The sequence below is a fragment of the Lutjanus erythropterus genome, chromosome 21 (assembly GCF_056507025.1).
Source record: "Lutjanus erythropterus isolate fLutEry1 chromosome 21, fLutEry1.hap2, whole genome shotgun sequence".
Taxonomy (NCBI): domain Eukaryota; kingdom Metazoa; phylum Chordata; class Actinopteri; order Lutjaniformes; family Lutjanidae; genus Lutjanus; species Lutjanus erythropterus.
Window position 1 is genome coordinate 31,279,701 of NC_139337.1, and position 22,868 is coordinate 31,302,568.

The 22,868-nt window shown below is 40.5% G+C and overlaps 2 protein-coding genes and 1 non-coding gene across 3 annotated transcripts; 1 reads left to right on the forward strand and 2 right to left on the reverse strand.

Moving 5' to 3' along the window:
- The first annotated feature begins 1,058 nt into the window (after nt 1-1,058).
- unm_hu7910 (un-named hu7910) lies at nt 1,059-11,767 on the forward strand. The gene is made up of 21 exons (XM_084710416.1): nt 1,059-1,206; nt 1,532-1,573; nt 2,363-2,398; nt 3,023-3,067; nt 3,796-3,825; nt 3,925-3,957; nt 4,175-4,210; nt 4,420-4,467; nt 4,914-5,012; nt 6,336-6,377; nt 6,499-6,584; nt 6,737-6,823; nt 6,940-7,090; nt 7,269-7,405; nt 7,527-7,625; nt 7,809-7,898; nt 8,457-8,594; nt 8,684-8,819; nt 9,115-9,206; nt 9,906-10,039; nt 10,907-11,767. The coding sequence occupies exons 1-21, from the start codon at nt 1,059-1,061 to the stop codon at nt 11,055-11,057; spliced, it is 1,860 nt and encodes a 619-aa protein (XP_084566542.1). The 3' UTR covers nt 11,058-11,767.
- Nucleotides 5,895-5,968, reverse strand: trnai-aau (transfer RNA isoleucine (anticodon AAU)). Its single transcript has one exon. It is a non-coding gene; the product is annotated as a tRNA-Ile (tRNA).
- Nucleotides 11,768-14,316: 2,549 nt separating the features above from the next.
- Nucleotides 14,317-22,334, reverse strand: LOC146307880 (clavesin-1-like). Its single transcript, XM_084747370.1, has 8 exons — nt 21,985-22,334; nt 17,661-18,589; nt 16,705-16,875; nt 16,445-16,563; nt 15,990-16,164; nt 15,496-15,606; nt 14,789-15,015; nt 14,317-14,461 (listed from the first exon to the last, which is right to left on the reverse strand). Exons 2-8 carry the CDS (start codon nt 17,760-17,762, stop codon nt 14,383-14,385), a joined length of 984 nt encoding a protein of 327 aa, XP_084603496.1. The 5' UTR covers nt 17,763-18,589; nt 21,985-22,334; the 3' UTR covers nt 14,317-14,382.
- Between the last annotated feature and the right edge of the window lie 534 nt (nt 22,335-22,868).

Below are 22,868 nucleotides of genomic sequence, written 5' to 3' on the forward strand. Positions count from 1 at the left end.
AAAGCTTGAAAATGTACCTTGAAACTTCTTTAAGTGCTTGAATTTAACTTTGGAAAAGGTGCAGGAGCCCTGAGACTGTTTTGACTTGACTGTCAGGAAGAAACAGCATCGTTTTTATTGATATTGATAGACTGATTGATGAACTGTTTAGATCCATTGGTATAAATAAAATCTGATGACTTCTTTTATTAGATATTTGAGGCACTGGTGTATTGAGCAGTTTGGTATATTTATTAGTTGTTTAGTTTTTTTTATGTTCCATATGAGGAAGTGCTGAAGGTAAAGAAAGTCCCGGTGGTTTGGTGACATTGTGTCTGATTTCTGCATTTGAACTTCTAACCACTGAACAGGACTGAAAGAGGCAGCGACGGCACATGTGAGAGGTTCACCTGAGGAGAAAACAGGTGAGGACACACACACACACACACACACACACACACACACACACACACACACAGAAGAGCGATCAGACTCCCCCGGGTCTGTGGTCTGCTGTCTGTTGTCTCCAGAACAGACGAGCTGACACTGACCTGACACCTGAGAAAACCACCCAGTCGCTGTTTCACCTCGTTCCCACCTGAGAGTTCAGACCGGAGGGTGTGTCTGCCTCACCTGACCTCTGCTGAATGTCGCTCTGAAACTAAAAACTGTTAGACCAACAAAGCCTGAGTCACAGACAAACTGAGGCTCCATGTCAGATCCACCCTGCTTCACTTTCACACCAGCCAGCTCTAACAAATCTGCAAAGCAACTCGTCCAGTAACACAAACCCAAACCCAAAAACGGTGGGACGTTGTATAAAATGTGAATAAAAACAGAATGCAATGATTTGCAAAAACCTTTTGACATATGTTCAACTGAAAACAGCAGAGAGAGCAGATATTTAATGTTCAAACTGATAAACTTTATTGTTTTTGTTGTGACAGCAGCATGTTTCCTCTGTGATTCATCAGCTTTTCTGTTAACATGTTAGACCTGCTGTTACACATCATAAATCATGCAAAGAGTTATTTAAGTGTAACCTTTTAATAAATATATCACGCCTCTGTTTTGTCTGCATGGTGTCCTCCATCTCTCATCTGTTAAAAACAAAAGAAACCACTGAGCCTTTGGCTGAAACAACCAGTGAGGAAGCTGCAGAGCCACAGAGGGCGGAGCCAACAGAGGCCACATCATCTGAAACCCCAACTGAGGAGTCTGCACCAGGTGTGTGTGTGTGTGTGTGTGTGTGTGTGTGTGTGTCTGTGAAGACAGTTTCTTTTTTGGCTTAAGTAAACCAGCTCAGTTCATGCTGTTAAAATATTTTAAAAAATGTGTGAATCACATAAAGGAATCTTTGTCCATCCTTCTCATTTTGCATTTTAATATGAGGAAATCATTAACGCATTAATTTGTAGAAATTACTGTAATCAAAAGCAGCTGTCAGTGTTTAAACTGACAGATTCTTCTGTGGTACAATAATAATATTATCAGCTCACAGAAAAGCTCACGGCTGTTTTCTTGAATTCAAACTGTCTGTTTTGTTAATCAGTTCCAGAGAGAGGCTCCTCACCTGTCCAACACGATGATGAAGGTATTTGTTTGGATCCATCAAGTTCTTTCTTTGTGTTCTCAGTCAACTCAGAGAATCACGGGAGAACAGAACACTTGAACTTTATTTTCTCAGTTCTCTCTGACTGATTAAAAATAAGATCTGCAGCTGAACTTTTACAGTGAGATGCTGCTGTTTGTGTTTGAGTGCTTCTTTTTTCACGCCTTTTTTTTTTGCTTCAGATTATTTGCTTGTTGGTTTTTTTTTTTGCTTGAGTATCTGCTGCACTATGTGGCCAAAACTATGTGGACATCCCTGTTCACCTGCTGTAGTGTGGAGCATCGGAACATGAACTGACATGAGATCTGCTGTGGTTATTTTAAGTTTTGGAAAATCTGGATATATAGTAACTCAGTATTGTAATATTATTTAAAAACAGTAAAGAAGGGAATTTAATAACTGTGTACTTGAACTTTGTAACTTAAGAAACAACAAGAACTGTCTGAATAACCCCATATGAGAGTCATGAGAATAATCAGACACAAAAATTAAATATTTATTCATTCAGCTTTGTAAATTATACAAAATAATAATAATTTTAGTCTAACAATTTGGCAGTATGGATCAAGTAATACAGCCAGGTGTCCACATACTTTTGGCCACCTTGTTTATATATATCAGACACTTTTACTGCATGTCTCACTGCTGAATACTGTGCCTGTGATGTGTGACTGTTATCTGCTCCCTGCCCTCACTGTGATCAACCTGTGTGATCAGCTGACATGATGATGTCATGAAGGTAACATTATCACCTGTCTGTGTCCGATCCAGTCTCTAGATCTCAGGATGTGGAGTCTGAAATCCAAGGTTGGTCCTGCGCTCGCTGCGGCTGAGCGGCTGCTGTGTTCAGATGTGTGTTTGCTGCATGTGGCGAGAACACGTCAGTCTCATCTTTTTCTCGTGTTGGAGTCACGGCTTCACTTTGTCTCTCCGTTTGTTTCCTGTTCGCTCTGAAACGCCACCTGCTGTCCAATTAACAGAAACTCATCTGGTTACATTAGTGTGTGTCTGTCGGTGACATATGTAAAGGTGGACGACGTGGCAGCTCCCCAAAAGTGAAGCCAAAACATCTGGATCGCCCCCTGGTGGCTGGCTGCAGTATAGGTCATAAACCCCGCCCCTTCCATGTTAACAGATGGGACATGAGCCAAAAAATGATGTCTGTTATTTTAGGTAGTTCTTATCACACTGATGTTTAATTTTCTCATCAGTTTGGTTTTAATTAGTTATTTGATGATATAAAAAGGAGGTTCCACGTCATGATTGACAGCTGAGTTCTGCTCCTGCAGCGCTCCCATCTGCGATATCTTGGCTTCATTTTTGTACAGTGGGAGGAAGAGGAGACAGGTTGTCCATCTCAGTCTGTGCTGTGTGTTTGTGTAGGTGTGTGTGTGTGTGTGTGTTTTAAACTGTGTGTTTTGGTATCTCCAGCTCCAGTCCCTCTCCCTCCGTTGGTGGAAGATAACTTTGTTCCAGGTCAGTTGAACACTGACTTTACTTTTTTCTTCTCCTTAGCGTTGGATATAACCCTGATTAAGGGTGTCACGATACCAGAAGTTTGGTAGTCGATGCAAATACTAGTGAATTTCCATGATTGTCGATACCTAATTCAATATGGTGGTAAAAGACAAAAACGAGAATAAAATTCAGTCATTGTTGTTTTACTTTGCCACCTGAAATGAAAACTTGAGCTGATGATGATGAGCTGAGCTGATGGCGCGCACTGGATGCACCGCTGCAGTCAGCGTGTGTGTTTGACTGAATCTGTAATTTATTTAGTTTCAGTAAAGTCTGAATGAAGCTGACGATGATGCAGAAGCAGCCTGATGAGTTTGGGGAGAGAAATCAAACAGCTGTTTCTGGTTAAACAAAATGCATTAAATAAAAAAATAAATAAAAAACGAGAATAACAAAACACTGAGGGGAAGAATAAGTTAATGTTAAATGTCATGAGCAGAGTGATGAAGTGACTTATATTTAACAATTCATAAACACCACTAAAGTACTCTGCAGTATCTGTGTGATACACACAGTATGAGAGACGGTCTGTAAACGTCTTTTTGTTAAATCTGAAGTGAGCTGCTCTGTTTTAAAACCCACAGTTATGTTTTTAATATTACTTAAAGGTCAGAATCACTGTTTCAGATGTTCTTCTAATGACAGAGTGTGATAAACTCTTACTGACATGTCTGTGTGTGTTACAGATGATCCTCGAGACAGCGCACATCCTTATGGTGAGTAAAGTCTCTTTTTCTGATTTTGTTAGATATTGATAGTTTTGAAAGTCTTGTTGTGTGTGTTGATGTTTGTCTTTGTTTATGTCCATATTTCAGAGGATCAGACTGACACCATAGACACAACTGGAGGTGAGATGTTTAACTGTATTGTGTAGAGCTGCAGCGGTTCATGTGTCTGTGCATGTAGACTACACATACATATTATATTATACATGTTTTTACAGTTGGTAAACATCAGACTCAGATCTAAGTTTCCAGACCGACATTAACAAGTTGATGAAATCATCTTTTTTCCACCTCATGAATGAACTGAAGTGTTGATGGTGTTTTCTGTTTCCTGTTGCAGTTCTGGTGGAGGAGCGTCTGGCAGAGGAGACCGTCGGTGAGTCGAACACTCAGTCACGATTAAAACACATAATGATCTCTGATGCTCAGTCTGGTTCAGACTGAAAACTTGTTTTACAGCTCTGGATATCAACATTATGCACCTTTATCACTGGCTTCATCCTCTGTGAGCTGTATTTGTATTGTGTGTGATAATGACACTCTTCAGAGTCATAAACCCTGATTTTCTTTGTGTTTGTTCTGTAGTGGAGTCTGAACAATACTTGACAAGCTCCAAATTCACACAGGAAGCAGGTACAGTATGAAATATCTGAATTTAGAGTCTTAAACATGGTTCATTCATCAATACAGTTCAAGAAATTTAGAAAAAGATGCTTTTTAGATTTTTTGATTATATTTGATGTTTTTGTGTTTCTGTCTGTGTCCATAACTACGTGCAGCTCCTCACTGAGTTTTTACATTCAATTTATGGTGATAATTTCCTGAAATGTCCTGAGGAGTTTGTTCCAGACAGAGAAAGCAGAAGAAGTATTTTGGAAAGTCCAGGGACATCACTGACTGAGTCACTTTACAGGAATTTAAGAAAACGATTTTCTGGAAAACAAACAGGAAACAGACTCAGCAAACATGAACAAACTAAATGTTTTATATCCTGGAAGAGCTCTGACTTTTTTCTGGAAAAGTTATGAAGCTCATAAAGTTCATAAACTCTGAAGTGAAGTTTGTTTATCTTCTGTCAGAACCAGCTGCAGAAGCAGAGAACCAGTCAGAACCACCAGTAGAACCAGAACCTCAGAGTGAAACACCCAAAGAGACGGAGAACACTCCAGAGGCTGAGGGTGAGAGCACACACACACACACACACACACACACACACACAGCAGACATACAAATAACTTTTTTGTTATTTGTATGTCAAAGTTGTTTTGTAGTGAAGTTTTGTTTACAAACTCAAACCTGATTTTTGCTGATTTTTGGCACAAAATCAGTCACATATATGAGCAGTTTTCTTCTACACACAGTCTGCTTCTTATTAGTTTGCAGACGGCACAAAATGGATCAATATTCAGTTACTGCAGCACCTGTTTCTGCTTAAAAAATGTTTGCAGAAAGATATTTTTGTGAGCTGTAATTTGAGAAAGTTACTCACCATGTTGCCATGTTGGAGATGGACGCAGGGAAGACCAGGAGGGACTCACATTTTTGTGTATCTACGTGTATCTGCATGCAGCCATCGCAGCTCAACAGAGACAACTAAATGACAACAAAGACACATGAAGTGTGACATGATTGTCTGTCTAGTAGTAACAGTAACTTATTATAATTGCTAATAAAGTTATTGGCAAAGAGCAGAAACAGTTGGAATTTAAATATAAATCACAACAAATTGTGTCTGATCCTGTTCATCCCCTTTTTAAAGAATTCATAAAACTGTCCTCAAGAAGACGCTGTAGAAACTATGAACACAGTGCAGTGAGAAGATGCAGGTGTCTCTGTATGAAGTCTGAAACGGGAACAGGAACAGGAACAGGAACAGCTGCTCTGGTTGTGTGGAGGCGACAGGGATGAAACCAGTCTGGTGATGGCTGTGAGCTGGTCTGGTTTTCTTTACAGTAGTTTGCATGTTCAGAGAGTTGGTACTGTCCTCATTTGTGCTTTGACTCCAGGATTTATTTCCTGATGTTGTTGGTGTTTTAAAAAAAAAACAAAAAATCACTATGTGGCCCGTACGGGGATCGAACCCGCGACCTTGGCGTTATTAGCACCACGCTCTAACCAACTGAGCTAACCGGCCTTGGATGAACTGTTTCCAGTGATCTAAAGTGAAAGGTGATGGATGCTTGATAAACGTGTCTGTAGTTTTTGAAGATGAGCACGCTGCCTTTAGTTCTAGCATCACAAACAGCAGTAAACATGAAAATACACGTCAGAGTGCCTCCTGTCAGCAGCAGGGAAAACACCACCATCTAGTGGCCAGTCATGAGATAACAGTTTCACCATCAGGCTTTATCTTTGTTTATGAACTCTGTCCAGGTTTGGAGTAAAGAATAATTATTAGTAATTAAAGATTTTCTCTTCATTGATGTTGCCAAACTAAATTCTTGTCCATCTTTGAACATGGTGAGTGATAAATGTTAACGTCTCCTCTGCTGTGTCACAAGGAACAGCAGGGAAACAGACTGAAGAGAAGCTCAAAGAAAAAGGTAAACACTGAAAAATAAACTGATATAAATTGCAAAGTTGTTGGATTTTCGCCCACAAAGCTTCTCATGTGTTCTCTTTCTTTTTGTTTTCTTTAATCATCTCTTCTTTTCTGTCCTCCAGCAAAGAAGAAGAAACCGAAACTGTTGAATAAGTTTGATAAAACCATCAAAGCAGAAATCGATGCTGCAGAAAAACTTCGCAAGAAGGTACAGACATGACACAGTTGGGGTAGCAGTAGCAGTTCTTTTATAACATAAAGTAAAAATAATAAAATAAAATAATTAACTAATACCACGGCAGATATTATCACAGTCTGGTGCAGTACTGAAACAGTATTGATCTGTGCTCTGTTTATCAGGGGAAGTTGGAGGAGGCGTTGAGAACGTTTGAGACACTGGTGCAGCGGCATCCACAGAGCCCCCGCGCTCGCTATGGAAAAGCCCAGGTACTGCACAATACTACTGCACAGTACTACTGCACAATACTACTGCACAGTACTATTGCACAATACTGCAGTACAGTGAACTGATACTGTGTTTTGTGTGTGTGTGTGTGTGTCAGACGGAGGACGACCTGGCTGAGAAGCTGCGCAGTAACGACATGCTGCAGAGAGCCATCAACAGCTACAGAGAAGCTGCTGAGCTTCCTGACGTGACCTCTGACCTCCTGAGGGCGGCGCTGAAGAGACGAGCTGAGAGGCAGCAGTTCCTGGGTAACAAACGCCGATACTACAGCAGAGGGGAACCTTTAGGGTTTTCTAGGAGAGTTATCTGGAGTTATCCAATCAGGGTTTTTGTTGTTTCTAGGCAGACAAATGTTCGAGCAGGTTCACTCGTTGGTTTCAGGCTGAAACGCTAAAAGTTTAATTTTCTCGTACGTGTTTCTCTCAGGTCGGATGCGCGGCTCTCTGGCGACTCTACAGAGGTTGACTCAGATCTTTCCGGAGGACATCAGCCTAAAGAACGACCTGGGCGTCGCCCACCTGTTGCTAGGAGACAACAAGGGCGCCAAGAAGGTGTATGAAGAGGTGTGTGTGTGTCTGTAGATAGCTTTACCAAACACACATGTGTCCTTTCATGGAGTCAGTTGGAGTTGAAAAGACGTCCTGCTGGTTCTCTTTATCTCTGATCTCTGTGCTTCACCCGCAGGTTCTGGCGGTTGCCCCCAGCAACGGCTTCGCCAAAGTTCACTACGGTTTCATCCTGAAGTCTGAGAACAAGATAGCAGAGAGTATACCATACCTGAAGGTAATACGCCTGTTACAGTCCTGGTGGTGCAGCCAAGGAAAAGCTCAATTGTTTTTCTAATCCCCTTCTCAGATTATGAAAACCAGATTTCTTAAAGAAATGCCTCTGTAGGAAATCAGATTTATTCAAAAAGCTGACAGTAACCTGGTTAAACCGTTAAACCCACGTCCCACATCTCTCCAGGAGGGTTTGGAGTCCGGCGAACCAGGGACGGATGACGGGCGTTTTTATTTCCACCTGGGCGACGCCCTGCAGAGGGTCGGAGACAAAAGTGTGAGTTAACACACAAAAACACACGTCAGTTTTATTGAAAACATAAATTTGATTTGATGTTTTACTGGAAAAGTCAGTGACAAACTTTGAGCAAAAATAATCCTGCAGTGCCGCCTGCTGTCCACAAGGTGGTGCCAAACACTTTCATGAAAACTCCACAGAACCGTAAAACATTAAACCCCGCTCCTAAGCATCACAACATAAACCCACAGTGATTTACAGGATTGATAAGCAGACAAAACATTTCTTACCCTCTGAAGATTGGATGCCTCCTAAATCCCGCCTCTTCTAGAACTTCAGCCAACTTCCTCCTTTCCTGTTTCCTGTGCGTAGATACACTTTGTGTTCAGCTTATTGATATTAAAAGAAAAACACACTTTGAAGATGGTTAAAAGATTTTTCACAGGGACATGACAAAAGTCCACACCTTCTGTACTCAGGTAGAAATACAGTTACTCTGGTAAAAGTAAAAGTACTGATTCAACTTGTTTACTGCAGTAATGTAGAGCAGTACCAGTAAGTATTTGTACTCAGTTACTCCCCACCTCTCCTCTTCAGGCCTATCACTGGTATGAGTTGGGTCACAAACACGGCCACTTTGCGTCGGTGTGGCAGAGATCTCTGTACAACGTGGACGGACTGAAGGCTCAGCCCTGGTGGACGTCTAAAGAGACGGGATACACCGACCTGGTCAAGGTGAAGTGTTTCACAGTGTTTGCAGATGTACGAGGCGGGTTTTTATCCTGAGTAAAAGGTTTTAATTCTGGAGGCGTGTGCATCTGCAGACGCTGGAGAGGAACTGGAAGACGATCAGGGACGAGGCTCTGGCTGTGATGGACCAGAACACCGGATTGTTCTTACCTGAGGAGGAGAACCTGAGGGAGAAAGGAGAGTGGGGCCAGTACACACTCTGGCAACAAGGTACACACTCAGATAATCGTTCAGTCAGTCATCATTTAAGTCATTTAACAAGAAATAAATCTTTTAAAAAAATAGCTGTTTCCAGTTCATTTTATTGTAAAGGACTTTAAAATGTGAAATCTTTGTGTTTTGGTCTCTTGATTAGACGTCACCTCTCACACTCCAGGAGATTCTTCACTGTTTTCTTTTTATAGAAAGACTGATTGTTAAAGTAATCAGCAGCAGCTGATAATGAAAGGTAACAATCGCAGCCCTGATGAGGTTCGGCTGTATTTTGTGATTTTCGTGTGTTTAGGGAAGAAAGTTGGGAATTCGTGTCAGAGCGTCCCAAAGACCTGCTCACTGCTGGAGAGATACCCCGAAGCTACAGGCTGCAAGAGAGGACAGGTACGGCTCAGTCCTGCTCCCTTTACATTACACCTGGGTGATACAGCTCACCTAACCCTGACCCGATCAATATCAATAATTATTGATCATGTAGGCTGTGACATGTTTTGTGCTCCAAGGTGTGAAAGTAGCTCAGGTGATAAAAACACAAAAGTTTTGACCAAATCCCTCAATATTGCAACAATATTGTAGAAATGACTCCTGGTGATTTCACAAAATCTGAATCTAATGAGGTTTTTTGATAAATAATCTTCAGTAATGTGACTCAGACCAGAACAAAAGCCACTCTGTGCAGGTTATGTCTGACTACATTGATTATGGATCATAACCAATACGCTGTGTTTTCAAAAGTAGAAGTAGAGAAGTCTCACAGTGAGGAAAAATCAATTCACACATGATCGTTTTTTAATCCTCCCAAATCTTATTGAAACGTTCAGAAACTCTGCAACACGTGTCTGCTGCTGTGTCTGATTTTAAGGATTTCATCGCTAAAAATATCCAAAAACTGCATCCTGCGTGCAAATGATCAGCTTGAACTGAAAATAAAAAAATCTGTGCTTTTACCCTCTGAACCAGGAAACAGGACTCAGGTCTGATCATGGAGTCAGTTTAGTGAAGATAATCTGACAGCTGCCTTTAATCTGCTTATGTTTTTTAATACGTGTGTGTGTGTGTGTTTTTGTGTGTGTGTGTGTTCAGATCAAGTTCTCAGTCATGCAGCCAGGTACTCATGTGTGGCCTCACACTGGTCCCACTAACTGCAGACTGAGGATGCACCTCGGCCTCGTCATCCCCAAACAGGGCTGCAAGATCCGCTGCACCAACCAGACCAGGTACTGGACTCCTCTTCATCCTTTCACCTCCTCCTCTTTTCTCCTCTCAGACTCCTCCAGATTGTTTCTGTTCTCCTCCTCTGTTTGAGTATTTGGTAAAAAACAGTCATCATGCAGCCCCGCTGTAAAAAGACTTCAAGTGAAAGTGTGTCAGTATTAAATCAAATTTTTAGACCCGAGGTCCAGAAGAGTTGGGACACTGTGTAAAACATAAATAAAAACAGAATGCAGAAACTTTTTGACCTATATTTAATTCATTAAAGTACAAAGACAAGATATTTAATGTTCAAACTCATTGAACTTTATTGTTTTTCTAAATATTCACAGGATGTTTTCCACTGTGATACATCAGCTGCTCTTTTAACAACACTACGTTATTACAAAGTTAAACTGTTACATTATTTGCCAGCTAACATTAGCTAAAAAGTTTACATAAAGAGACACTGTTAGCTAGCTATCATAAAATAAAAAGTTATCCGAGTGACATTGTTTGTCAGCTAACAGCTAAAAAGTTATCAGAGCATTACTGTGTTTGCTAGCTAACGTTAGCTAGAAGGTTAACAAAAACATTATTTTTGAGCTAGCTAAAAAGTTAGTTAGCCTAGTTAGCCTTCTCATGACGACACAGCAGAGAAGCTCTAATTTCTTCTCCATTAAAAAATAATTTGGCCAAATTAATGGAGAAACTTGATCATTTTTTCATAATTTTCACAATAAAAATCTTGTCAATAGAAAAATAGGTTCAAATATTGTGACAGGATTAATTAATCAATGAACCGAGAAAACAATTGACAGTGAAAATAATCAATACTTGCAGCCCTCGTCTCCGCTGACCTCTCGTTCTTCTTCGTGTGTTCTGTGTCTCAGGGAGTGGGAGGAAGGTAAAGTCCTCATCTTCGACGACTCCTTCGAGCACGAGGTCTGGCAGGACGCCGACAGCTACCGCCTCATCTTCATCGTGGACGTTTGGCACCCGGAGCTAACGGCGCACCAGCGCCAGACTCTGAGCCCGATTTAGATCCAGGAACCAGGCGGACGAACCCGGACCACAGACCTGGTAAGGACAGTTTTTAGACGGATTTATCGGACCAGCTGGTTCTTCTGTGGATAAACTGCTAAAAGCACTGAGAAGAATCGCGTGCCAAGTTCGACCAATGGACTGACTAGTGTTTTTTTTTTTTTTTTTTTTGTGGATAAACTACTAAATTTATTGAAGAATGTCGAAGGATCAAACCATCAGACTGAAGGATGGAAATAAAAAACAAAGTTACTACTGACTTTACAACCTTTCACCTAAGTAAACATACGGTACTTGCTTCAGCCCTGATTGGACCGGGTTCAGGGTTCACACAGTCGTGGAAAATCTTGTGATGGATTTCAGAAAGTTTGTTTCATAGTTCTGGAAAAGTTTTCGGAAAGTTGGATGTCACCTGCAGGTGTCGAGATGTTACTGACCCTCCAACCAAAACCAGCTCTCTGCTGTTTCTGCCTTCGTGTCAGAGTTTTTTGAGAGGAGTTGTTCAAACACTAAAACACGGAACACGTTGAGGGAAACTTCGTTACGCTTAAAAATATCTCACACCACGTATGCTAATGTTGCTGTTCACGAAATGAGAAAAGAAGCCTTAATTTTAGCTCGACCACTATGCATTTGTTCCGTTTATCCAACCAGAGATTTTTTTTAGTTTCACTTTTTCATCACTTTTGCACAGTTACAGAAACACAAGATATTAAAAAAAAAGATGATTTATATTTATATTAAAAATAAAAAAAATGCTGAAAAAAAACAAAAACAAAAGTGTGTGTTTGTTTCTTTTTGTCTGTTTGTTCCAGTTTGTATTTCACCTGTCCTGCTCCTTTCTGGTTTTTAAATCTTATCATCAGCAGAAAGTTCTGAAAAGAAAATGATCAGCGGGGTTTCGAGTTTCTCATGCAGCTCTGAAAGTTTGTTTCATCACAAACTTAATTTGCAGGAAAACTAATAATACATAATAACGTCTCTGTTGATTTCTGTTATACAAACATCAGTGTTATTATACAATATATTACTTTTTTACTTCAAAGCCACTGCAAAACCAAATCCACAAATAGCCTTTTAGCTTTGTAATTTGGGGTCTTATGTGCAGAAGAGTAAGAATATAAAAATGTAAAATCATTTAAGTTTCTCTTCACTTTCCTGATTCTGTGTATTAATTGGGTTCGATCAGACATTTATTATTAAAATTATACAATTAAATTTTGCAAATCGATAATAAAAAAAATAAAAATGTCTCCAAACTCCACTTCATCACACCAAAATAATTTGTTTTTTTATTGTTTGTGAACTGTTCCTTTCAAAATAAAATCCCCACCATTAAATGACACAACACGCTCACGTTGGTGTAAATGTTTACTTCTATACATTCATTGAAAGGAAATACATTACAGTCGAGTGTAGATCAGCTCAGTGTAGCCCTGATGATGAGTCAAACACACTGCAAAAAAAAAAATAATAATCACAAACTCGGCCTTTATACTTTACAAATAATCCATCAAGATATTTTTTTAAGTGAAATCATCAACCTGCACGTTTTCTTACTTTAATCACAAATATGATGTTTTTGCTTCTGAGATTTTCTGTTTGCAGACAGAAGTTAAAGTTGACTTTAAATATCTCTGGATAAAAACTGGCCGAGTGTGTCACCTTTTTTTTTTTGCAGTGTAATAATACTTGTAACAATAATATACAATCTTCAAATAAGTTAAATTCAATAAAAACAATCTTTCCCTTCACTGCAGTCGAGGTTTAAAGGTGATAATTTGGCATCCTGTGGTCTCTTCTCTGACGGCGTCTTGGGGCCATTGTAGGTAAAAAACAAAAATAAATGATGGAGCTGAGGGAGGGGTAATATTCAGAATAAATACTCTTTGCTTTCTGAGATTACAGTCATAAATTTGGATATTCTCTTAGATAAAGAAGGTAAATTGAAGACAAAATTTGGATTACGTGATAGCTTTTCCAGGAACTACTAATGTTGGATCAAAATTTTGCAAAGTTGTTTTTTTTTCCTCATTTATGACTTTAATATTTGAGTTTTTTCTTGAAAATTAGTGTATATAATCTCAGAGATTATTAAAGTATATTTCTCATAAATTTAAGCGTCTTTTCTTGTGAATTTATCACTTTAATCTCAGACAATATCCATGTTTTTTTTTCTCGGAAACTTACTACCGTAATCTCAGAAAGAGTTTTCTCTCATAATTTTACCACCCCTTTTTAACCGAATGGCTTTCATTCACTGTCGCACTCTTCACAGCACAACACGCCTTCACAAAGAAATATTTCACTTTGGTAGAACAGTTTTTTTTTTAATTTCCATGCATGTGATCCAGTGATTAATATCTGGCGATTTGCCTGACGATTTGTGCCGGCGTGTGCGGTGCTTTTATTTTGAAATGCTTGTGCAGAGTTGGTCTGACTTGACGTGATTTTTGTTGTTTTTACATGAAAGAAAAATGGTGAATTTATTCTACCAAAGTGAAGTTTCTTTCTCGCCGTCCTTCCTTCGTTCCTTTGACGACTGATGAGGAAACGTTTCACCGCCACTGAATTTCTTCCTCTTTCAGATTTCGGGGACAGTTCTGTCAAATATTTGATTCATTAACGGGAAAAATACTCCAGCAAATAGATAAAGTGTTGAGGCTCACGATGGAGCCGCCTTGTCAGAACTGCACAGTTACCTGAAACTTTTGTGTTTTTTAATATGTTTTTATTCTCTGCTGACGTCGCCGGTCGTCAGTTTGAGGTTTAAATAAAGTTTCACTGCATCCTTTCATGTTTGATTCTCAGGTTTTATGTCCCTGACTCGCAGAAACACAATCGTGTCACGGTGTTACATTCCAGCCCGTTTCTGACAGAATTAACAGAACTTGAAGCTCACAGTCGTGCAGCAGAAACACACAAACACACACGTCAGAGTGTGTCGTTTTCTTTGTTGTTGTTGTTGTTGTTGTTGTTGTTGTTGTTGTGGTGGTGGTGGACGTCAGGACAGATGCTGCTGGCTGGAGAGAGGCTCAGCTGGGAGGCATTAAACGGCTCAGAGACAGGACAGACAGTGTGTGCGTGTGCGTGTGTGTGTGTGTGTGCGTGTGCGTGTGTCCTGTTCAGGAAGTTCAGTCACTGTCAACAGGTCAACAGGACAAAAGGACACACATTCAAATCCACCAGCTTAATACACAGCTGCTGTGTGTGTATGTGTGTGTTATATTGACAGAATATGTGTGTATGTTGTGTGTGTGTGTGTGTGTGCCGATAGATCTGTGTGTGTGTAATTATGTGTGACGGCTCTTGTGTGTGTGTGTGTTCAGTCCAGGGCCAGTAGTGGTGTGCTGGTGTCTCTGTCCGTTTGTCGGAGAGTTCCTGGTTCCACCGCCGACTGAGACCTGAAACACACAGAAATACACCTGGTACTAACATGTTCACACCTGGAATTAACATGTTCGCACCTGGTATTTTGGAATGACTAGAAAGATGACGTCTCCCCCTTGTGGCAGTCAAAATAAATCTGCATTAATATTTAGATGTATTTTAGTGAACTAGACAGATTTTCCACATCACTTGTGTGAGGATTTTCAGGATTATCCAAATAATCAAAATTAACAAAGAAAAACTTTTCTGTGTCTTCGGTCACAATAAAACTGTCCCGAGTGCGGTCAGTTAGAAAAGCACGTTCAAGGAAAGGAAACGAAATACACAAGGATTCTCCTTACCTCTTCATCATGTCCTTGTCTCCTCCTCCTCCTCCGCAGTTCTCCCTGACGTGCAGGGCGTCGTAGGTCAGCGTGTACTCGGTCTCGTCGTTGTAGTCGGGTCCCAGCAACGTTCGAGCCCAGATCCCCATATCGTACGGAGGAAGAGTCCCGCCGAACTCTGACGGCAAACACTCGGGCTGGATGAGCTGGTGGAGCGAGTTCAGGTTGTTACCGTGGAGGAAGATCTGAGGAGATGAAACAAGGAGAGAAAGAAAGGGAGGGGACAAGGAGAGGAGAGGTGAGGAGAGGAAACAGAGGAGAGAGGGAGCAGGGAGGAGGCAAAGAGAGGAGAGGAAACAGAGGAGAGGAGGCAAAGAGAGGGGTTGAAATAAGGAGAGGAGATGAGGAGAAGAAACAAGAACAGGAAAAAGGTAGACAAGGAGAGGAAATAAGGAGGGTTGAGAAAGAGGAGAGTAAACAAAAAGAAAGCTTTTTTGAAAGGAGGAGAAAAGGTGAAAATGAAATGGAGGAGAGGAGAAGAAGTAGAGAGCAAAGAGAGACGAGATAAAAAAAAAAGATGAAAGGAACGAGAAGAGCAGACCAGAAAAGAGGGAGGGCGAATGGCAGAAAGATAAAGAGAGAACAGAGAAGAATAAGAGGAGACAGAAGAGGAAGAAAACAAAGAAAAGTGGAACGAGGATGGAAATGCGTGTGTGTGTTTTCACCCTTTTCCTGGTCTTGTCTTTCAGGAAAGGTTTGATGATGGTGTACATGGCGTGAATGTACCACGGCTGATTCACAAAATGGATTCCTCCAAACCGAGCCGGAAAACTGTCCTGAGGAGACAAGGAGAGGAGACAAGAGAACTTAATCTGTCATGCATCTAACAGCACGTTAGCCTGAATTAGTTCAGCCACCACTGAAGAACAGAGAACTGTACTACGAAGCAAGAACCCAGGATATCTCTTCATCAGACGCCGGCGGTTATCAGCTCGTCTCTGCCTTCTTTACAAAATAGATGCGTCCGCTCACTTCCCACATACTTCATGTGTCCTTTACGTCGGCATGGATGTTAAGCAATAGAGGGCATGCGCGTGATGTCATCGGAGGCGGAGTCGGTATGGTTACACCCACTGATTGGCAGCATCTTGCGCAGATGAAAATGGATCACTGCAACTCACCACTGGAATCCACTGGATTCCCGGTACGGTTTATTTACCTGAAGACCTTCGATTGCCAGTTTGAGGATGTTGGGCGTGAGCTTGGAGGCCTGTTTGAAGGAGAAGTTGCTCCAGTCGATGATGAGGATAAAACCGTTGATCTGGAGCTCCGGGTTTTCTATCAAGACCTCCAGAGAGAGCAGGATCGCCCGCAGGATGTCTGTGAACGAGTTCCTGAACAACAAGGACGAGATTACTGTGAGAGTGTGTGTGTGTGTGTGTGTGTCTTCGTGTGTCTCAACAGCTGATCAATAGTTAAAGTGAGTGTGACAGTCCTTCACGCTGTGAGTCTTAACTACAGGCTGTGTGTTCTGGTGTATTTTTAGTCTAACAGACTAACAGAAATGATTCATTAGGCTCTTTGTTGTTTTCAATCAATTGAAAGGCGTGTGTGTGTGTGTGTGTGTGTGTGTGTGTGTGTGTGTGTGTGTGTGTGTGTGTGTGTGTGTGTTACCTGCTCTGGTCCCAGTTGGAGGCAAACAGGATAAGGATTTTTCGGCCATGTTGGTCTGGAGTCTCCAGCACACCTGGGAAACCATCCATCAGCGCCCGCTTAATCCCCGGGTCGTCCACCTGACACACACACACACACACACACACACACACACACACACACCAGAAGAACTACCTGAACAGTGTGCGATCACTCCTGCAGCCAGTGTTTCAAACCAAATCTTCAGTGTGTATCTTGGTATTCAAAGTGTGAAAACAGACCTTGAAGCTCTGGAACATGTCGAGGTTCTGCTGTCTGAACTGGAAGTACTGGGCCAGCAGTCTGAAGGTTTCCACCTGGTCGAACTTCCGGGCTCTCAAGAAACGGAGGATGAAGTCATCGTCCGTCCGCAGGAAACCGATGTCCGGCCGCGTCACGATCATATCCCGCACCTTCAGTTAACACAGACGGAAAGACGGCGCGTCAGTACACAAAGACTCATCAAGACTCATCCAGGGTCGGGGTTTTCCAGACGTCCCTCTCCACAGCAGTGCTTTCCAGCTTCTCCTGGAGGATCCTGATTCTGTCTGTCAGCAGGACTACAGAAAAAACTACTGACCCAGTTTTCATGAAACTTAGTGGAAGGCTGTAGCTTGGGCCAAGGAACAACGCGTTAAATTCTGAAGCATATACCAATCACTGGGCGGACACAAACAGGAAGTCAGAAAGTGTTGCAAGGTGGATGAAAACATTGACGCTTTTGGTTGTTTCATTTGATTTGTTCACAATAAAGGCTCATATATGTCCCGCTTACATACAACAATAGATACATCTGTTTCAAACGATGTAACCATCACCGCTCACGTACGTCCATGTGTCCTTTACTTTGGCAGGGATGTTCAGCAGTACATCCACCAGAGGGCGCCGTTCAGAGTCAAAAGTTACTCCAACAAAGAAGAAGAATAGTGAGAAGCTTCTGACAACAAACAGCAACACCAGAGGAAATTATAAATCTTGTTTTGCTTGAACTATTGGCTACACTGCTACACTGCCCAAAAATAAATAAAAAACTAAATAAAACGTAAAACACGGACAGGAGGCTGCCTCCGTTTCTAGTCTTTAGCATAAATACAGCATAACACCGGTGTAACACATTAAAATCTGTCGAGATTTGAGCTGAATGTTAGCATGAACATGCTAACATTAGCCACACATGGTATGATACAATGCTGTGTACCTGCTGGATGTCCTGATGCAGAGTGTCCGGATTTTCATTCAGCTCTAAGCGAGCCTTCTCCGTCGTCTCTGAGCTCAGACCGGCGTGCAGATGCGTCATCATGGAGCCTCGTTCTGGTTTGGATCCTAACGTCCAAAATTTCTGTACAAACTGTAGTTCTCTAGGTCAATAGGCAGACTTGTTTTCCTGCCTTTTTTTCTCAAGGTTCAAAGATTTATTCCAGCTTCTGGACTTCCAGGCGTATTTCCAGACAGTTTGGTTTTGTTGATTGAGTTGTACAATCTTTAGTGGCTCGTTGTTGTTTGGTTATTGAAGTATTAAATGGAGTCTTTGCCCTTTTATCTGTAACACAATCTTATTTGCTGTCTGTGTTTGTGATGCCTCTGATTTTGAAGTTCATATTTATAAAAAACAGCACGACTGAAATGGTTCCACCTCTTGAAGAAACTCCAGATTTCCTCAGTGAGAGACAATCGTTGTTGTGTTTGATCAGAAAGCTGGACCGTTGTCCAACAGTAACAGCTGATGAATCAACAATCGTCTCTGCTGTCCTCTTCTACATTGTTGGTTCTTCGGAAGCTCAAAGTCCCTGGTTTTGGTTTCTGATGCTGGATTGAAATGCTTAGTTTGTTACAGGTTTGTCTCAGTCATGGCAGAGACGCGTGGTTTGATGAGCAGCACCTGCAGAAAGGACGGTTCGGCGCCAAATTCACATCATTTACGTCCTAATTTTCTTCCTCCCTCCTCCACCTGCTGTCTGTCATCGTTCGGCTTCTGGTTCCAGGTTTTATCAGGCGACGTCGACTCTCTGCTTCGTCATGACGAGGCCGGTTGGAGCTTCAGGCTTGATGATGGTGAGTCCTGTTGTTCTCAGCTGCGTTGTCAGAGAAAGGTCAGTTAAGGCAACTGGGTCTGATGTTGGTCTCAACCTGCAGGAGAGAGGACAGACAAACGTCAAATAAATGAAGTAAAAAAAAATTATAATATTTTGAAGTAGAAAGTCTCATGAGAAAAGTAGTAGTAGAAAAGTTCCTCATGCACACCTCCAGTCTGGAGAAGCAGCAGGAGGTGTGGGGTTAGAAATGTCCTGCTGTGAACAGGCTCAGCAACGAAATGTATTTTAATAAATATCAATTTAAGTGTACACTATATTTAGATTATTGTCACCACTTTAATTTGCCACCAGGCAGTTTTTTTCTAATGGGAAACTACTGTTATATGAGGCAAATATCGCTGTCTCCCATCCAACCAAACTCCTTAGGAAAAATCAGTCATTTTTCCTTGGAGAACATGAGAGTCACTAATCTTCTGCTGCCTTGATCTCTTCGTTTGTTTGTATCATTGTGTGACTTTGTTGTTTTAAAAGGATATTTTGGACTGATCATAGTCACACAAACTAACAGATCAAAGCAGTGGTAGAGCAGCAACTCCTGTGTTCTGCCAGGTAAAATTACTGATTTTGTCAATGGAGTTTGGTTGGTTTGGAGAGAGTGGTGTTTGGCTTATATAAAGGTAGTTTCCTGTCACAAAAAGTCTGACAGCAAAGTAAACTAATGAAAATAATTCAGATGTAGCTGATGGTGATTTTTCTTAAGGTCGACCTTTTTTTTTAAAATGGATAAAATCAATTTTGTGAATGACCCCGTCTGAAATGGGGGTGTGCCAGTTGACATCTGTTGCAGGTCATAGCCTGACTATCAATAAAATCCCATTTCAAATAATCTGAACTATTCCTTTAAGTGGCTAGTACATGACACATGTCAGGACATAATGTTGTGTGTGCCACCAGTTTTCCATGGGAAACAGTGCCTTCAGGAAACACCACATCACAATTAAAGGGGAAAATGTACAACACAAGTGTCACAGTTGAGGAAGGCGGTGTTAAGTTTTGTTAAATCACCTTTTCTGTCTGTTTTTTTCATAAGTTTACAGTTGGACCACCATAAATGTACTTTCTGGCCACCAAATTTAGGGGCTTGTTGCTTAAAGATGTCAGCGTCTCTCCCTGGTTTGCGTATAGTGTGTGTTCATCTTTATATGTAATGTGTTTGTGTGTAAAAGAGATTATTGTTACAGGACTTTTTAAAACTCAAGTATCAATAAAGCTATCAGCCTCAAAAATGCACCAATACCACCTTAACCTTAATTATAACACCTGAAAGGTAAAAAAAAAGACAAGGAAGCGTTCCCAAATGTTACTTCATTCATTTAATTTTGCAGCACTCAATCAGAATCTATGCACACTAATGCACAGATTTTTTTGTTTGTCTGCCTCAAACACAAACATATCTGGAACTTCCTGATTAATCATTCTGTCATTAATAAAAATGTTGTTATATGACACTGATATTTTCAGAATATTTGTCTAAATTCATCTCCACAAGTCTGTCAGACTGTTCACATCCTGCTCTGCTGTCTGTGCATCATCAGACAAACACTCTGTGTTTTTGCTGCTGCAGGTGTAACACCTGTTTCATGTTGCTAACGCTGCTGTCAGCAGTCAGTCAGTCAGTCAGTCAGTCCTCCAGTCCTCCAGTCCTCCACTGTGATCTGAAATATTTCAACAATATTTCACAGATTGTCATGAAAAATGGTTCAGAACCTCGTGTTCTCTCAGGATGAACTGTAAGAACTTTGGTGATCCTCTGACTTTAGCGCCATCTTCAGGTCAACATGTTAATGTGTCCAGTTCTGTAGTTTAAGACCAAATAACTTCAAAAACTAATGATACTGCAGCTGTAATCAGCAGCATTTTTGCCTTCATAAACTTTATAGTTAGATTTTATGTTTGGTGTCTAAAGTATTTAGTACTTTATTTGTTTTTATATGCTTCACTTTTATAAATGTGTGTTATATATCAGCATATATGTTATCTGATCTGTGTGTATATGAAAAGTTTTTACATAACATGAAATTCACATGTGCAAAATCACTTGTGAAATATATGGAACGTGTTTTTCATATGTTAGACGTGTTCTTTGCACACGGCGAATGTTTAGTGTTGGAACGTTTTCATAGAATTCATGTGGTTTTTCTATAAGAGTGATGCAGTTTTTTTATTTTTATAGCTTTATAGGCAGCATTTTATGAATATTTGATTCTTTTTCTTCCTTTATGTTTAATATATAGATATATTCTGCATTGCTGGATATTTTTTTTATTTGTAGTTAATTATTTAAAATACTGATAAAAGTTCCCGGTTTCATTGTCCTGATGTCATTTTGGACAATAAAGTTTATTGTTAAACTGTAACACACACTGCCTCCATGTTAACTACTTTCAATAGATAATTGCAAAAATGCACGTTTATGTGTGTTTTCTATATTCTATATAATATATTCTATATAAATAAAATGGCCCAGTATAATGACACTGAATTTTTTCTTTTATTCCCTAATATTGGTATCAGCATCGTCCTAAAACAATCCAGTATTTTATCAGGCCCTAAAAACAATTTGTGATACCTAAAAACTAAATAATACAGGATAAAAAATACAGGATAATGAACATGCAGTTGAGTAAATAATAAAATAAATACATATAAATATAATGAAGTACAAAATAGAATAAAGTAACTAAATACAAGAGTAATACATAAGATGACAGTAAAGTTTAAAATATTGACAAAATTAAGAATAAATTAAGAAACTACTCCCTGTTATCAATATCAGCATCGGTCCAAACTTCAACCACGACTGAAATACAGTTTTTACAGTGAAGAAATTAATTTATTTTCACAGTAAAGTTACAGCCTACATATACTCCGCTGCTGTTCACTTCCAATGGATTATTGGTGATTATTGGTCTTTTATCTCCATCTTAAATGGGGGTTGGTGCCTAAGATGACCTCCTGCCCCCCACCCACCCTGTGTGCCCCCCCCAGCTCGTCCCCATCTGCCGCTCTCACATTAATTGTGTCAGATGTGGTCCAATCCGCGTGTCCACTGAGACAGCATAATGAAAAAGCAGACACTTGAAGGTCCCACGGGGATCTATTTTACATCCTCACCGCTCACATCCAACAGAAAGGCAGATGAAACCATCTGAGCTGCCTGGAGGAGGCTCTGGTTCAACTTTCATATTGAAATAAAATGTTTAAATTCAACATAGAGTCTCGAAAATTGATCAGAATAATCGAATTCCCGTCGGTTTAATGATAAAAGTGACCCTCATGATATGTAGGCAGTGTGTGCGTGTGTTTCCTCATCAAATGTCCTCACAACGAGGTGAAAATGTGGGAGCATCCTCCAGAAGTGAGCACATTCACGCGCACTTTGATGTATTTTAGTGTCATTTTACAGAGAAATCATGTTAAAATACTCACAGCGAAGCGACCTGCTAGGTGTGCTGGTTGAATCCCGGCCGTCCTGACTGGCCCGACGGCCCTCCGGTGGTGCTGATGGTGGTGCTGATGCTGGGGACGGTGGCGGTGGTGGCCATCGGTATCCCGCGGACAAAAGAGTCAGAATAAAAAAAAACCAGAATAAATATGAAGGATTTTTGTTACAAAATCGAGATGAAAGTCCGTGAAGGCGTCAGAGGTGTTCAAAGCCCGTCCTTGTGAATCCGTGTGGCCATTGTAACGTGTGAGGAGGACGGCCCAGCATCACACCGAGATGATGCGTTTTCACTTTGTGCTCCGAGAAGACGTCAGGATGCTCCGACACCGTCAAGATTTCAGAATAAAGAGCGCCACTTCCGGTCACCGCTTTCAAAAGAAAAGCGATATACGAAGGGTTTCATTCCGTTACATTTGAAGGTTATGAGAAACAGCAAACACACACATACACATATATATGCGCCTACATATACAAATGAGAAAATATATCAGAAATATAGCATAATTTTTATTTGTAGATTTGTATTGGATACCATAGCGGTTTAGCTAAATAAAGAAGTACAAAAATTCTGTAATTATAATAAGCAAATCATAGGAAAAATATAATCAGAAAAAAGAAAAAAGAAAGGGTAACAGTCTGTTGATTGTTCATTTTACAATCAATATCAGGACATGTTAGTATATCTGACATCTATGTTACATAACATAAAATAAATGAAAGAGAAGCTGGATACAGAAAATGTTTTTTCAGTTATTTGCTTCAGTATTTATACAAGACAGTTTTTCAATCAGAGATCAGATATTGATCAGAGAGCAATCACTGTTTCAGTGCACTTCAACAACTTGTTTTCCAACATCAATGGTAAGTT

Bases quoted from the DNA above. Each gene is read 5' to 3' on its own strand.
- LOC146307880 (XM_084747370.1), bottom strand. From the start codon at position 17,762: ATGATGACGCATCTGCACGCCGGTCTGAGCTCAGAGACGACGGAGAAG. The intron at 16,564-16,704 runs GTCTGTTTTCAC...TGTGTGTGTCAG, and splicing joins ACATGTTCCAGAGCTTCAAG to GTGGACGACCCGGGGATTAA. The intron at 16,165-16,444 runs GTAACACACACA...CTTGTTGTTCAG, and splicing joins TCCAACTGGGACCAGAGCAG to GAACTCGTTCACAGACATCC.
- unm_hu7910 (XM_084710416.1), top strand. From the start codon at position 1,059: ATGGTGTCCTCCATCTCTCATCTGTTAAAAACAAAAGAAACCACTGAG. The intron at 3,826-3,924 runs GTGAGTAAAGTC...TCCATATTTCAG, and splicing joins AGACAGCGCACATCCTTATG to AGGATCAGACTGACACCATA. The intron at 5,013-6,335 runs GTGAGAGCACAC...CTGTGTCACAAG, and splicing joins GAACACTCCAGAGGCTGAGG to GAACAGCAGGGAAACAGACT.